This window comes from Ovis canadensis, chromosome 18 (genome assembly GCF_042477335.2).
Source record: "Ovis canadensis isolate MfBH-ARS-UI-01 breed Bighorn chromosome 18, ARS-UI_OviCan_v2, whole genome shotgun sequence".
Lineage (NCBI taxonomy): Eukaryota > Metazoa > Chordata > Mammalia > Artiodactyla > Bovidae > Ovis > Ovis canadensis.
In genome coordinates, this window is record NC_091262.1 from 36,943,122 (window position 1) to 36,959,285 (window position 16,164).

General features: G+C 42.2%; 1 protein-coding gene across 5 annotated transcripts in view; it reads left to right on the top strand.

Moving 5' to 3' along the window:
* ADAMTSL3 (ADAMTS like 3) overlaps positions 1–16,164 on the top strand; it is a 387,010-nt gene that overhangs the window by 243,810 nt on the left and 127,036 nt on the right. For all 5 annotated transcript variants that reach the window (XM_069558966.1, XM_069558965.1, XM_069558968.1 and 2 more), the window contains exon 16: positions 13,480–13,769. In XM_069558966.1, coding sequence (XP_069415067.1) covers positions 13,480–13,769 — 290 coding nt within the window. The remainder of the gene's footprint in view (positions 1–13,479; positions 13,770–16,164) is intronic.

The window sequence follows — 16,164 nt, forward strand, 5'->3', positions numbered from 1 at the left end:
TCCACACTGTTCTCCATCGTGGCTGTACTAGTTTGCATTCCCACCAACAGTGTAAGACGGTTCCCTTTTCTCCACACCCTCTCCAGCATTTATTCCTTATAGACTTTCGTATAGCAGCCATTTTGACTGGCATAAAATGGTACCTCATTGTGGTTTTGATTTGCATTTCTCTGATAATGAGTGATGTTGAGCATCTTTTCATGTGTTTGTTAGCCATCTGTATGTCTTCTTGGGAGAAATGTCTGTTTAGTTCTTTGGCTCATTTTTTGACTGGGTCATTTATTTTTCGGGATTTGAGCTGCAGGAGTTGCTTGTATATTTTTGAGATTAATTCTTTGTCAGTTGCTTCATTTGCTATTATTTTCTCCCATTCTGAATGCTGTCTTTTCATCTTGCTTATAACCAGGGCCTGCATCAGACAGTCCCTGGCAGAGCAAATTCAGTTAATTTTAGAGCAGTAGTGTTCAAAGTGTAGAGAAGTAAAACGCTGCAGATCTTTAAGGAATGAATTCTGAATTACAAGGAAATGGGACAATGGGTATTTGACTACTCAAGAAGAAAGACTGGTAGTCAAGTTGATGAAAAGGAAGGGTTATAAGTATGTATTTGATTTTTGTTGTTGCTTTTCATTTGAAGTTAGGGCAACCTTAAACATATTAAAAAGGTCATAGGGATTTTAGACAGTTACCATCTCTAGACGTCTCAGTTGTACAAGGAGGGTGTTAGGCTAAATGCTACTGGAAGCTTCTCCCAGCTCTGATCTCCTATGGTTCTGTAAGGGATGGAATCTAGAGAAGAAAAGGAACTTGGATGCCTGCAAGGGAGTCTGTAGCTGTCATGCAAGGATGGTCAGGGAGCTCTCAGTCTTGAATGATACATCTTGCCAGGGTCTCTTCTCAGAACACATTTAGATGTTATCTAGTATTTGCTCTCTACATCTGTGTCTCTATTTCTGCTTCGTAAATAAGATCACCTATACCATTTTCTAGCTTCCACATGTATGTGTTAATAGATGATATTTCTTTTTCTCTTTCTGAGTTTAGTGTTTATGACATTCTCTAGGTCCACATTTCCCATGCCTCTACAGATGATCCAATCTTGTTCCTTTTTATGGCTGAGTAATATTCCATGGGGCTTCCCTGGTGGCTCAGATGCCAAAGAATCCACCTACAATGCAGGAGATCTGGGTTCAATCCCTGGGTTGGGAAGATACCCTGGAAAAAGCAGTGACAACCCACTCCAAAATTCTTGCCTGGAGAACCCTCATGGGCAGAGGAGCCTACTGGGCTACAGTCTATGGGTTCACCAAGAGTCGGACATGACTGAGCAACTAAACACAGCACAGCAATATTCCATGTGTGGCCCATTCATTTTGCTATACAGTAGCCACTAACACAACATTGTAAAGCAACTATACTCCAATAAGAATTAATTAAAAATAAACACAATTAGATTGCCGTTCCTAATCCTTCTTCATGTTCTCTCTTGGTTAAAGGCTTTGCTGTCAGTTCCCTAGACTGGAAGCTTGCAATCATTCTTGCCTCTTACTCATGTTTCCCCTGTCTATAATTAACTAGAGTTGTGAAGTCATATCTACTAAACTCTCCATTGCAGCTCTCCTTCTCTCCATCCCTACTGCCACCTTTGTTCAGGTCTCGAAGTCACTTACCAGGACACCTACCACAGCCTTCTGATTTGCTCCCCACTTGATGATCTCAGCTGATAAAGGATCTGCCTGCAATGTGGGAGACCTGGGTTCGATCCCTGGGTTGGGAAAATCCCCTGGAGAAGGGAACGGCTACCCACTCCAGTATTCTTGCCTGGAGAATTCCTTGCCTGTACAGTCCATGGGGTTGCCAAGAGTCAGACATCACTGAGCGACTTTCACTTTCACTTTTGATCTCCTCAGATCCACCCAGTCTGGCTAAGGCAGAAGTCTAATCTTTTCTTACAATGTTCATCATATCCCAATGTTTCCCCATTTCCCGAAGACTTATGCTTGTTCACCAGCCAACAAGTCATAGTGGGGTAGGTATCACCCTTCCTGACTACCAGCTTCATCTCTGACCACAACTCCCCCCACCCCCAGCTTAGACTGGAATGAGGTGCTCCAGCATTCGCTGCTCTTGGCTGTTCCTTGACTGTAACGAGGTGCCTCCTTCACTTTAACTACGTTCTCCTTTCTGCTGGGAATGGCATCCACCTGGATTTTGAAACAGCTTTTTTTTTTTTTTTGGTTATAGAAAATATCAAGCCTGTATGAAAAATGAGAGAACAGTATGACAGTCCCACCCATGAGTTTGACTCTCAACTGCAACAGTTATCAACTCAGGGTCACTCTTGTTTCATCCACACCACTGCCTCCACCCATAGTGGGGCTTTTTTTGAGGCACACCCAGACAGCATGTCATTTCATTCATAAATACTTAAGTGTGTATCTTTAAAAGAGAAAGATCTGTTTTTGATCATCAGAATACCACTGTAAAAAAGGTTTTTTGGCCACGCCACATGGCATGTGGGATCTTAGTTCTCTGAGCAGGGATGGAACCTGTGCCCTCTGTATTGTAAGCTCGGAGTCTTAACCACTGGACCACCAAGGAAGTTCCCACAATACCACTTTTTAAAGTGTGGTCCTCAGATTGCTTTTTTAGAAGCACCTGTAATGCTATTTAAAATGCAGATTTCTGGGCCTCACCAAATCAGGCATTCTGGGAGCATATTTTTTTTCTTTTGGCTCTGCCAGTTCTTTTTAAAATTGTGGTAAAATAGACATAACCTAAAATGGAGCATCTTAACCCTTTTTAAGTGTTCAGTTCACTGGTATTAAGTACATTGACACTATTGTGCAACTCTCGCCACCATCCGTCTCCGGGAGTTTTCATCATCCCCACCACAAATTCTGTACCCAGGAAGCACTGACTCCCCATCCCTGGTCCCTTTCCTTGCAGCCCGTGGTCATCTCTGTTCTACTTCCAGCTCTATGGATTTGTCAGCAGCATGTTTTACTGGAGAGGGGGGCGGTGCATCCAAATTTGGGAACTATCAGATCAGATAATCTCTAGGGTCCCTCTTGGTGGTGGTGGTTTTGGTTGTTCAGTCATAGCTGACTATTTGTGGACCGTTGCCTGTCAGGCTCCTCTGTCAATGGGATTTCCCAGGCAAGAATACTGAGTGGGTAGCCATTCCCTTCTCTGGGGGATCTTCCTGACCCAAGGATTGAACTCATGTCTCCTGCCCTGGCAGGCAGGTTCTTTACCGACTGAGCCACCAAGGAAACCAGGCTCTTTCTTAAGCTTTACCTAACTGGGAAAGGGCCATATCGTGTACGCTGCAGCAGGGTCTGGCCCCATGTTCATCCTCAAGCCTGCAGGTGCTGTCAGCCCCACCTGACTTTGGTGGTGGCTCTTCCTGTTCACATTCGCTGAGCAAAGCTGATCCGCCCTCTCCTGTGGGACTGCTTCTTGCTCCCCAGCACCTGTTCCTGGGCCTGAATGGCTGCCTCTCCACACCATCCCTCTCCCTCTCTCTGTGGTCTCTCTGCAGGTTTCCTTTATAATTCACGCTGCCTGGCAGTTGCTGCCCTGTTCCCGCTGTCTAGTGTGAAGTTTATGGTTTCCTCCCACCACTCTGACTCTAGTCATTCCCTTGATTTCCAAACAAAACCACAACATATCTCAGCTTCCTGTTCATCCTTTTATTCCCCCTGTCTTTTGTGGTTTGGGGATGCTTGCCTGTTGACAGTGAGCGAGAAGATGAACATAGCTGTATTTTGGATCCCTGAAGAATGCCTGCCAAAGCCGCCTGGGGAAGATAAATATTTCTGTCTCTGTGGTTTACCATGGCTCAAGCTCTGACTTTACATAGAGAACGGATGTTCAAAAAGCTTTTCTTTTTAATTAGGAAAATAAAAATTACAGCTTATAAAGCAAAGCCAGGGGAATTGCAGTTTTAACCGTGTTAGCTTTCAGCTGTGGAATGTGTTGACAGTTGATATGGTTCATCATTGCTTTAAAAGTTCTTCCCCGGAGCCTTGCTAGTTTCTATGGGATTCACAGAGCTTCCTTAGTCACACTGCCCTCCCTCCCGTTTAGCATGTATGAGAACCAAGGAAATGAGACAGATTCAGAACACTTCGTGTATTCGTGCCATTTTAGCGTCTCTATTTGTGTTTGCTCAAATTGAATCAGGTTATATTTTAGACATTCTGTTTTTCTCACAATGGTAGTAACAACTAATATTGAGGACTTTGTGCCAGACTGTGTCCTCAGTGTTGTATGGATTAATTCTGATCCAATTCTCACAATGACCCCATAAGGAGGCATTATTATTAGCTTCATTTTAGGGATGAAGAAACAAATGTTTAGACTAAGGAATTATCTCCAACATTTCAGATCTACTAAGTGGTGGATGGTGATGCTCTGGCCTGTGATTTGAGGAAGAGCTCCAATTTTATGTTAGGAGAACTGAATTCAAGGCTGTCCCATCCTTGGGTTGGTCTCATAGGGCAGACAGAGAAGTTAGCGATTAGATTGCTGCGTTGTGAGGCTTAAAGCTCAGGGATGGCTTCCTGGGAGAGCTGGTACACGAAGTGATGCCTTAAGATGTACATGGGTATCAGAACAGCACGCCGGGCATTGAGGTTGTATGTAGGCCAGCTGGTCCATGGGAACCACCGCACCTGGACACTGAGGTACTGAGTGAGGAGAGGGGGCTGGAGGCTGAGGAGGTGGTGATGGCAGTCGGGAAAGTGGGCAAGTCTTGGAGGCCTTCCATGGCTCATAAAGGATTTGGACTTCACCTGGAGGCAGTGAGAGTCATTTAGGGATTTTTAACAAGTGATGTAATCACAACAATTACATTTTTAGAAAGATCTTTCTGGCCTTCTACAATTTGTATCTAATTATTCACTATAATAAACAAAACTGTAGCAAATCTCAAATTGCCCCTCTCTACATCTCTAATTGTCTCCTTAGGACACATTTGCTGGGGTGGAATTTGGGGGCCAGAAGATGGGACACATTGCTGCTGCTGCTACTGCTGCTAAGTCGCTTCAGTCGTGTCCAACTCTGTGCGACCCCAGAGACGGCAGCCCACCAGGCTCCCCCATCCCTGGGATTCTCCAGGCAAGAACACTGGAGTGGGTTGCCATTTCTTTCTCCAGTGCAGGAAAGTGAAAAGTGAAAGTGAAGTTGCTCAGTCGTATCGACTTTTAGCAACCCCATGGACTGTAGCCCCCCAGGCTCCTCCGTCTGTGCGATTTTCCAGGCAAGAGTACTGGAGTAGGGTGCCATTGCCTTCTCTGAGATGGACACATTGAAGGCATTTAACTCCTACCATCAAATTTCCTCTTTAAAATTTAAACAAAAGATACTGCAGTGTTCAGGCAGTGCTGAATCTTATTTCTGTTTTTCTCCCATGGTAATTTTAAAAATTAAATTCTCATTAAATGGGAGTGTATCTTTGTGCATTTTTTTTCTGGGAGATTATATAGATGGCATAAATCTTTCAGACCCTCTGCATTTAAGAGTCCCTTTCTTATACCCTCAAATGAGCAGACATAGGAACTCTTGTTTAATAACTATCTTCTTTATGCCTAAACTGTCCTTAATACTTGTGTTGTGAACCTTTTTTTTTTTAACTTAAACGTAAGATTTTTCTCCATATACTTACAATTAGAGAATTTTTTTAAAAATCAGTCCAGGTATTATTTTCTTTTCAAATTTTGGTAAACAGAATTTTGGAGACATGGATTGAAATCTTTCTTGGGTGCATGAAAGTTTTCTTCTGTTGTATTTGTGCCTCTTTTCTATTGTTTTTCTTATTTATTCTAAAGGTTCATCAACTCTGTGTATTGAATCTCTTCTCTATTTTTAACATGTGATACTTCCCTCACCTTTTTGTGTTTTTTTCCTCCATGTTTTGGATGCACATCTGCCCTTCAACCAACCATTTACTGTCCTTACCGTGAATGTATTTCCTACTAATTCATTTGGATTTTCTTCTGTCATAGAGCAAACTTTGCATTATTTTTGTATTTTTTCAGCCTTTTCTCAACCAAGCCAGAGATTTTTTCCGGCCATTTTTTGAGTGTTCTGTTTGTTTTTGTCCTGCCTTGGTCTTTGTTGCTGTGAACAGGGCCTTCCTAGTTGCAGCGTGCAGGCTTCTCACTGCGGAGGACCCTCTGGTTGCGGAGCATGGGCTCTAGGGTGCAGGCTTCGGCAGTTGTGGCACGCGGGCTTACTTGCTCTATAGCACGTGGTTTCTTCCCAAACCGGAAATCGAACCCTAGTCCCCTACATTGGCGCATGGATTCTTAACCACTGGACCACCACGGAAGTTCATGTTTTGACTTTCTTAATCTCTTCATTTATCTTTTGTCTTATAGAACGTTTCCTTGAATTTTATTGTCATAAACTTTTAAGGAGATGCTGTAGCGTTTCCTTCTGTTACCGATAATATATTTTCCCAAAATATGCTTTCCTTTCACAGATATATGTTACATTCTTCTTTAATAGCAAAAATTTATTTTAGTGGATATTGGTGTTTGTTTATTCATTTTTGAAATCAGAAAAATAAATGCCCCAAAATAGTGTTGTCAGATTTTCCTGGGCTCCTTTGATTGTCATCTGGGATGATCTCAAATTGCATCTCTCACCTATGATACTGCTGAGGCAGGGTAAAATAATGCCAGTAGCTACTATGTTATTTTTGATAAATTATCCTCAGTTTCCTCATCTGTACAATGGGAATAATAATACTTCCTGATGGGGTTGTTGCTATGAGTAAATGATGAAACATATGTGAAGTACATGGAACAGTGTCTCACACAAATAACAATGTAATTAATGTTAGTTGTCATTTTTGTTGTAATTATTGAACTTTTCACTCTGACATCTCATTTAATCCCAACCTAACCCCATTAGGTTGGTACTGTTACTGTTGCTATATAACAGGAAATTATTGCCTTTGTATTTGAATAGCAGTTTGACTGGACATAATATTCTTGGGACCCCAACTCTCTCTCTCAAAAATTTTGTTCATCTTTTTCTGGTTTTGAATGTTGCTGAGTCTGAATTCCACCTGACTTTATTCTTATAAGGGACTTGATTTTTGTACCTAGATGCTTATGGAATTCTTTTTTTCATCCTCAAAGTCTTATTTTTTAAGTATATTCATTTACATAAACTTAGTGCTTTAAGACTGGAGAAGGCAATGGCAACCCACTCTAGTACTCTTACCTGGGAAATCCCATGGATGGAGGAGTCTGGTAGGCTATAGTCCATGGGGTCACAAAGAGTCGGACATGACTGAGTGACTTCACTTTCACTTTTCACTTTCCTGCACTGGAGAAGGAAATGGCAACCCACTCTGGTATTCTTGCCTGGAGAGCCCCAGGGATGGGAGCCTGGTGGGCTGCCGTCTCTGGGGTCGCACAGTCGGACACAGCTGATGTGACTTAGCAGCAGCAGCAGCAACAGTGCTTTAAGACAGCACAAATGTATTATCTCACAGTTTGGTGGGTCAGAAACCAAATAGATTTAGCTGATTTCTATAAATCCCACTAGGCTAAAATCACGGCATCTGTCAGCCTGATCTCTTCTCTGGAGGCCAAGGGTGGAAGCCACTTCCAGGCTCATTCAGGCAGTTGGCAGAGTGCAGATCCACGCAGTTGCAGAGCTGAGATCTCCATTTCCTTGCTGGCTCTTGGCCAGGGGCTGTTCCCCACTTCTGGAGGCCTCCTGCCTCCCTTGGCTCCTGGCCCTTCCGTCCCGGAGCCACAGCGGGTTGAGTGCCTCTCGTGCTCTGCTGCATCTCTCTGACTCCAGCCAGAGGATTCTTTCTGTTCTTAAGGACTTGTGTGAGTAGGCCCACTGGGATAATCACCCTATCTTGAGGTCCATAACCTTAATCACATCTGCAGAATCCCTTTTGCCATGTAATAGCATATTCATATATTCTAGGGGTTAGGGTGTGGGCATCTTTAGGGAGGGCATTCTGCTGAAAGCTCTAGGTTTTTATGTTAATCATTTTGTATCACTTTTTCCTGGAAGACAGTGTAACCTTTCCAGGCTGTATTTTAGGCACATTTTTCACATATTTTATTTATGAACTTTTTTTTTTCTGTTTCATGTGTCGAAACCTCTACTTGAAGAATCCAACTATCTTCAATATTGGATTCTCTCTCATTTTATCTCTAAAAACTGCATTAAAATCAATTTTAGAGAGATATAATTTACATACAAAATCTGTGTCTGTCTAAAGTGATGAGTTTAAACAGGTGGACACGAAACACAGAACCCCAGCCCCATTCTTGATACAGAACATCTCCATCACCCAGGAGCTTCCTTTGCAGCCCAGCCCTCCATTCACCCCTCTAATTGCTTTAAAACTTCTCTTTCTCTCAACACTGCATTCACTTCCAAGTCTTGCTTCTATATTATTAATTTGACCTTCAGCCATGTTTCTTTTATTTTTTTCTCTTGGTTCTGAATTGTTAGTTTCTAATAATGTTATGTTTCACAGTTTGTTTCTTCAGCTCTGTAGTTTTCTATTTTATTCTGTGGTTTTATCATCTCCTGCCTAGGCTCTCTTATAAGTGAATTGTTCTTTTTTTTTATGTTTTGGGTTTTTGGCCTCAAGGCATGTGGCATTCCCTGACCAGGGATTGATCCTGCACCCTTTCATTGGAATACTAAGTCTTTTAATCACTGGACCGTCAGAGAAGTCCCCTGAATTGCTCTTTTGGGAACGCATGTAAGAATTAAAGATTTTAAAATTAAAAAAATTTTTAAAAAAAGAGAAGCAAAAAAAAAAAGAAAGAAAAAGCAATCCTTTAGAACTACAACCTATGCTAAGCCCATTAAACTGTCTAAACCCCCCCCCAAAAAAGATAAAAATAAAAGCATCTCCCACTCTAATAAACTCTATTTTCCTTTCAAAAAAAATAAAAAAATTAAAAAAAGAGCACACACACACACACACACAAATCTTTTCTGTTGTGGAGTTGGACACAACTGAGCATGCATGCATGCATTGTGCAAAGACACAGGGAACATGCTCTGTTTCTCTGGTTGTTTTGCCCAGACATCACTTTTCAAATGCTTGTGTGCAGCTGTATGACTTTCTTTTCTTTAAAGAAAAAATTACTGTGTGTGTGTTTGTGTGTGTGTGTGTGTGTGTGTGTGTGTGTGTGTGTGTGTGTGTGTAGAGGGGGGGACAAAGACAAAGCAAGATTCAGAACTGCATGAACATGATAATGTCCTTTGTTTAAATAAAAAATAATGCATAGGGGAAAAATCATACAGGATGATGCATGCATTTTTGAGTTACCATGACTCCCCATCTCGCCTCCCCCAGATAACTCATGGATAATTTGGACAGTTCTGATATTTGTTTTTTAAGAGGACTCTTACAAGGATCTTTGAAAACCAACTTGATAGAATTCCTGGTGGTCCGGTGGAACTCCAGACTTTCACTGTTGAAGGCTGGGGTTCGATCCCTGGTTGGGGAACGAAGATCCCACAAGCTAAGAAAAAAAAAATGATAACCAACTTGAAACATTCAGGACACCTGAAAAACATCAAGTGTAACCATCATTTGCCCTGTTGGGAATTAAGAGGGACCTTCTCACTTACTCCACCTTCTCTCAGAATTCTGAATCTATGAGACGTAAGAGTCCAATCTGAATGAAAAAAAAACTACTTCCCATTAAAACATAATCCCCAATTTTAGTTTTTATTGTGAAAGAGAAAAGAGAAAAAATTAATGACCATAAAAGTATAGTATGTATATGGTTAGAAAGTTCAAGCCTTTAAAAGGTGCAAACTGAAAATGAACAAAGACAAATATCAGATATTAACATATATATGGAATCTATAAAATCATATAGATGATCCTATTTGCAAAAGAAATAGAGACACAGATGTAGAGAACGACTGTATGGACACCAAAGCAGAAAGAATGGGGTGGGATGAATTGGGAGATTGGGATTGATGTATATACACTATTGATACTATACATAAAATAGAAAACTCATGAGAGCCTACTGTATAGCACAGGGAACTCTTCTCAGTGCTCTGTGGTGACCTAACTGGGAAGGAAATCCAAAAAAAAAAAAATGAGGGGATACATGTATACGTATAGCTGGTTCACTGTGCTGTACAGTAGAAACTAACACAACATTGTAAAGCAACTATCCTCCAATAAAAATTAATTTTAAAAAAAAGCAACAAAATATAGTAAAAGCCTCCTTCTATAAACTCCAGTTCCCAGCTCTTGCAGTTACTTCCTGAAAAGAGAAATTATATATAAATCATCATAGATAACATAGAGGCTATAAATTTATACCGTTAGAACCAGATGTTAAATAACAAAGTGGTTCAAAATTGAGAAAGGAGTACAAGGCTGTATATTGTCACCCTGCTTATTTAACTTATATGCAGAGTACCTCATGAGAAATGCAGGGCTGGATGAATCATGAGCTGGAATCAAGAGTGCAGGGAGAAATATTAACAACCTCAGATATGCAGATGATACCACTCTAATGACAAAAAGTAAAGAGGAATTATAGAGCCTCTTGATGAAAGAGAGAGGAGAGTAAAAAAGCTGGCTTAAAATTCAACATTCAAAACACTAAGATCATGGCATCCAATCCCATTACTTCATGACAAATAGATGGGGAAAAAGTGGAAAAAAGTGACAGATTTTAATTTCTTGAGCTCCAAAATCACTGTGGATGGTAACTGCAGCCATGAAATTAAGACACTTGCTCCTTGAAAGAAAAGCTATGACAGACATTGTGTTAAAAAGCAGAGATCACTTTGCCAACAAAGGTCTGTATAGTCAAAACTATGGTTTTTCAAGTAGTCATGTACGGATGTGAGAGTTGGACCATAAAGAAGGCTGAGCATTGAAGAATTCATGCTTCTGAATTGTGGTGCTGGAGAGGACTCTTGAAAGTCCCTTGGACTGCAAGGAGATCAAACCAGTTAATCCTAAAGGAAAACAACCCTGAATATTCATTGGAAGAAATGATGCTAAAGCTTCAATACTTTGGTCACCTGATGCAAAGAGCCAACTTATTGGAAAAGATCCTCATACTGGGAAAGATTGAGGGAAAGAGGAGAAGGGGGGTGACAGAGGATGAGATGATTGGATGACATCACTGACTCCATGGAAATGAGTTTGAGCAAAGTCAGGGAGTTAGTGAAGGACAGGGAAGCCTGGCGTACTGCAGTTCATGGGGTTGCAAAGAGTGGGACATGACTTAGCGACTGAACAACAACAATATGTAATATATACACTATATAGGCATGTCTGTGTCCTTTTGTGTAGTTAGACAAAAGATCATAGCATATGATACTTATAGCACAAGACCACACACTTATTTCATTTAACAGCCTCCAAAAGGAGAATATTCCTTATCAATTCACAGATTCACCTCCTTCTTTTCAATGACATCATCCTATTATTGAATACATTGTATGGATGTGTCTTCTTATCAGTCTCCTTTCCAGTTTTCCCATGGGAAAACAGCAAGCACAGAAAAGAGTAAAGATGCAAATATTGCTCCAGTACTACTCCATCCTAAGGAGCTGAGTCATGGAAAATGAGGATTAGAAAATAGTTTCCAAGTAATAATTTCCAACAAAACAAAATGAAAAAAGGGAGGTGTTATTGATATTTCTTTATTGCTCATGGAGAGCAATAATGTTTCAATTCTGCTGTGCTCTTGTGTATAACTGTGGTGAAGCCTCATGTAGAGAGAGATGCTTAGATGATTCTTTACAACCAGCCTATTCTGAGATTTTAAACATTAAGCCTTGGAACTGTATTTGAAGCAAACAGCTCAGCAGCATTTTTTCTGAAGTTGTTTAGTACAAAATTTTCCCATGAATAGAGGTCATATTCACTTAAATTTAGGAAATCATGCACGTCGTATCCACTCCCCTTGAGTATGTATGGTATGTGTTCATATATCATAGTTTTGGGGAAAATCTTTTGGTAAATAAACCTATTGAACATTATTGAAAACAGTGTTTTCCAGACTTACTCAATCACTGCTCTCTTTCCAGCTTATCAGTTACTAATATCTCATGATGCAAGTGTTGCTTCAGATTGTCTTAAAATTATATGTCCCGATGGAGTCTGTGTCTTAAATTCAATGCAGGAATCAGTAAACATTTTCTATAAAGAGCCAAATAATAAATACCTTAGGTTTTGCCAGCCAAACAGTCTATATTGCAAATCCTCAGACCTGGCACATAACACAAATGCAGCCGTAAACAAGGCTGAACAAGTGACCATGACTGTATTCCAATAAATCTTTAGTTATGGACACACATTGAATTTTATGTCATTTTTACATGACACAAAGTATTATCCTTCCTTTTTCTCCCCATCTATTTAAAACTATGAAAATCATTCTTAGCAGGTAGGCTGTGCAGAAATAGGTGGATGGGATTTGACCTGTAGGCCAAAGTGGATAAAGATTCAGGATAAGAAATACATGCTTTGTTCAGTCAGATTGGGCAACAGCTGTGATAGTTTCAAGAAAATTCAGAAGTTTTGTGTGTTGTTATATATTAAAATGTTGATGTTGTTTAGTTGGCTCAGTCGTGTCCAACTCTTTGGGACCCCATAAACTGTAGCCCGCCAGGCTCCTCTGTTCATGGAATTCTCTAGGCAAGAAGACTGGAGTGGGTTGCCATTTCCTTCTCCAGGGGCTCTTCCTGGACCAGGAATCAAACCTGTGTCTCCCACAATGACAGGCAGATTATTTGCCACTGAGCCACCAGGGAAGCCCATATATTAAATACAAAAGAATATTAAAGCTTCATCTACTTCATCTACTCTGCAGAAGGAGAAGGAAATGGCAACCCCTTTCCAGAATTCTTGCCTGGAGAATCCCATGGACAGAGGAGCCTGGTGGTCTACAGTCCATGGGGTTGCAAGAGTTGGACACAACTTAGTGACTAAACCACCACCACCGCTCTGCAGAAAGCATGCTATCCTACAGTTTTGCTGCTAAATATCAAGACATTTTAATAAAACTCTTCCTGTTAAGACAGGGTAAGCACCAAAATGATTTCTTGAATAAATACTGGTGAACATCTCCATGTTATAAAAGAACTCAGAGTAGAAATTATCTCTACACGATTTATTATGACCAAATCTTACAGAAAACCTTTTAACGATGATATGCAAAGGTCAGAGCACAGAATTTGAGTTAAATAAAATAGGTGCAAAAGTTCAGTGGATCTCTGGTAAAAGCTTCTTTCTGTTGCTGATGAGGTTGGAATGTTTGTCCACGACACATTTTCAGGCACCAACAAAAGGACAGCCTCTGAAACATATTGAATCTCCTCTGAATGAAGTTACTTTTTTCCTTCATGTGTCACTCCCCCTTTGTGATCTCTTTGGACTGATGGCCCGTGTCCTCCCCTGCTCCGATCCCTGGGGCTCCCCGGTTGCCTGCAGGTTCGTTCCGGAGCCGTGGTCCACCTGCAGTGCCACATGTGGGCCAGGTGTTCAGGTGCGAGAGGTGAAGTGCCGCGTGCTCCTGACCTTCACGCAAACTGAGACCGAGCTGCCAGAGGAAGAGTGTGAGGGCCCCCGGCTGCCCACAGAGCGGCCCTGCCTCCTGCAGCCCTGTGATGAGAGCCCTGCAGCCCGAGAGCTGGCCGCCTCCCTGCAGGAGCAGGACAGTGAGACGACCTACGACTGGGAATACGCTGGCTTCACCCCCTGCACCGCCACCTGTTTGGGAGGTATTTGAACTTTTACTTAAGGGACAGCTGTGTCTGGCATTGCTGATGGTTTGAGAAATAGCAATACTAAATCAGTAAAGCCTCATCTACAAACTAGCAGAAGTCCAAAGGAGGAGAAGTCATTTGAATAATTGAAAACTGTGCCTTTTCTTTGTTTTCATCATCATTATTTTAGAAAGATTAGGGACAGTGGGACCAGATCCTGTGTTCCTAAGCATCTGCCTAACTGAGATGGTTACCGAGGTCACCGATTAATAGAGAATAAATAGGAAAATGCAAGAAATGATAAGTTGAGGTAGTGTTGTGCATAAGTCAGAATTACGGAATGAATCAGCCTGGAACTCCCTTATTGATGCTCTCTTGGTCAGAAGTTATCCTCAGAAAATAATTTAGGTTCATACCTGCACATTGAGCCAGAAACCAGTATGGAGCAAACTGATCACCGTGATTTCTGTGTGTGTACATGTGTGTACACATAGCCAGGGACCCTGATAGGACTAGGAAGTGATCATATTGTCAGGTGGCCCCCTCAGGGTGGAAATTAGCCCCAAGGTGCTTCAAGCATTCCAGGATCCAAAAGGGAGTGAATGAGCAGAGGGAGGTCCAGACATTCTCTCTCTGCTGGAAGTAAAAGGACAGAAATAATCAGTGGGAAACCAAGATCCTCTAGTGACGTGAAGGGGACTCCTCTCCCAGGAATCCAGGCCCCTGACATCCTCTCACTGACTCCTGACTGTGCCTTCCAGTCAGCTGTCGTGGCTGAAGCTGGGGGCTAGAAGTGCTCTAACCAGACTTCCTGGTGGTCCAGTTGTTAAGACCATGCACTTCCACTGCAAGGGGCATGGCTTTGATCCCAAGTCAGGGAACTATGATCCTACATGCCATGTGGCATGGTCAAAGAAAAAAGGAAAAAAAAAAAAAGAGAAGTGCTCTGACTTCAGTGCCAGCCAGTGGTACGAAAGCTAAGGAAGCTGCTGCCTTAGGAGGCAGTTGGCTCAACAGCCTGCGCCACTCCTCCTGGCAGCCCTGCACCCTTTACTAAGCACTCCCCATTAAGTCTTAAGAATTCATGTACCAGTCATTGTGCCCTGGCCTCTTCCCTAGGCGGGTAGAGTGCATTCTCTGTTCTTGCCATCCAGTCGCTGTTGACTTGAGGTATCTGTCTTTCTCTTTCCTGTGTAGTTCAACCTGTAAATCCACCTATCCTGGACACCAGCCCATCAGTAAACCCAGGTGAAATGGTGTGTGCTTTACCCCTAGGTCTCAGTTAAGCTACTGTCTTTCATATGGTGGTACCCCTGTGCAATTATGAAAAGAACTCTTATCTGCCTCCGGATTCTATCTCTCTCTTGCTTGCTTTTCTCCCTGCTTCCTAGAAGCCCACCTCAACTAGCCAGGAGTTTTAGTCTGCTTCACCCAACACTAAATGTCGGCTGTGTCTCTTCCCTCCCAGGAATCGAAGTCTCACTTTCCTGCTCACTTTCATGTCTGCTTTGGCCCAAACCTCTGGGTTCAGGGTCCTGGACATGTCTTCTGTTATATCTCGGAAGCCTTAAGACTGATATGCCCTTCGTAATCTGGGAACTGGTACTTTCCAGATGAGTCAGGGGAAGCCCTCCAGAGATAGTCATGCTTGCTTGCATGCCTGCTCAGTCAATTGTGTCTGACTGTTTGTGACCACATGGACTGTAGCCTGCCACGTTCCTCAGTCTATGGGATTTCCCAGATAAGAATACTGGAATGGGTTGCCATGCCCTTCTCCAGCGGATCTTTCAGACCCAGGGATTGAACCTGAGTCTCTTATGTCTCCTGCCTTGGCCGGCAGGGAAATGGCAATCCACCTCAGTGTTCTTGCCTAAAGAATTCCATGGACAGAGGAGCCAGGTGGGCTGCTGTTCATGGGGTCTCAAAGAGTCAGACATGACTGAATGACTACACTTTCTTTACCACTAGCACCACCTGGGAAGCCCCCAGCTATTGCTTGCATACCTCCAGATCTACTGTATTAATCTCAAGCTTTTGAATACTGCCATTGATAGAATTAGCCTTGCATCTAGAACTCTGTCATCCTTGACTTCAGTTTTTTCCTGACCGAGAATGCCATCCAGATGGGAAAGCGTGGCATGTTGGGTCCTTAGAACTTAACAGACCACATAGAGTTGCCCAAGGAAAATTGACCAGATGAATTCTGATTCAATTGAGAGAGTCTAATTGACCTCATTTTTGGAGCCTGATGCCAAAATGTTCGTATCTGCTGTGTTCCCAGTGCCCACCAAGATGGCCCTGCGTTCCACCTCCAGGAGGCCTGGACCCCCTGGCATGATTTTCTGCTTTTTTGGTAACAACTTTATTAAGATATAATTCACATACCACAGTTTATGTATCTGAAGTATAC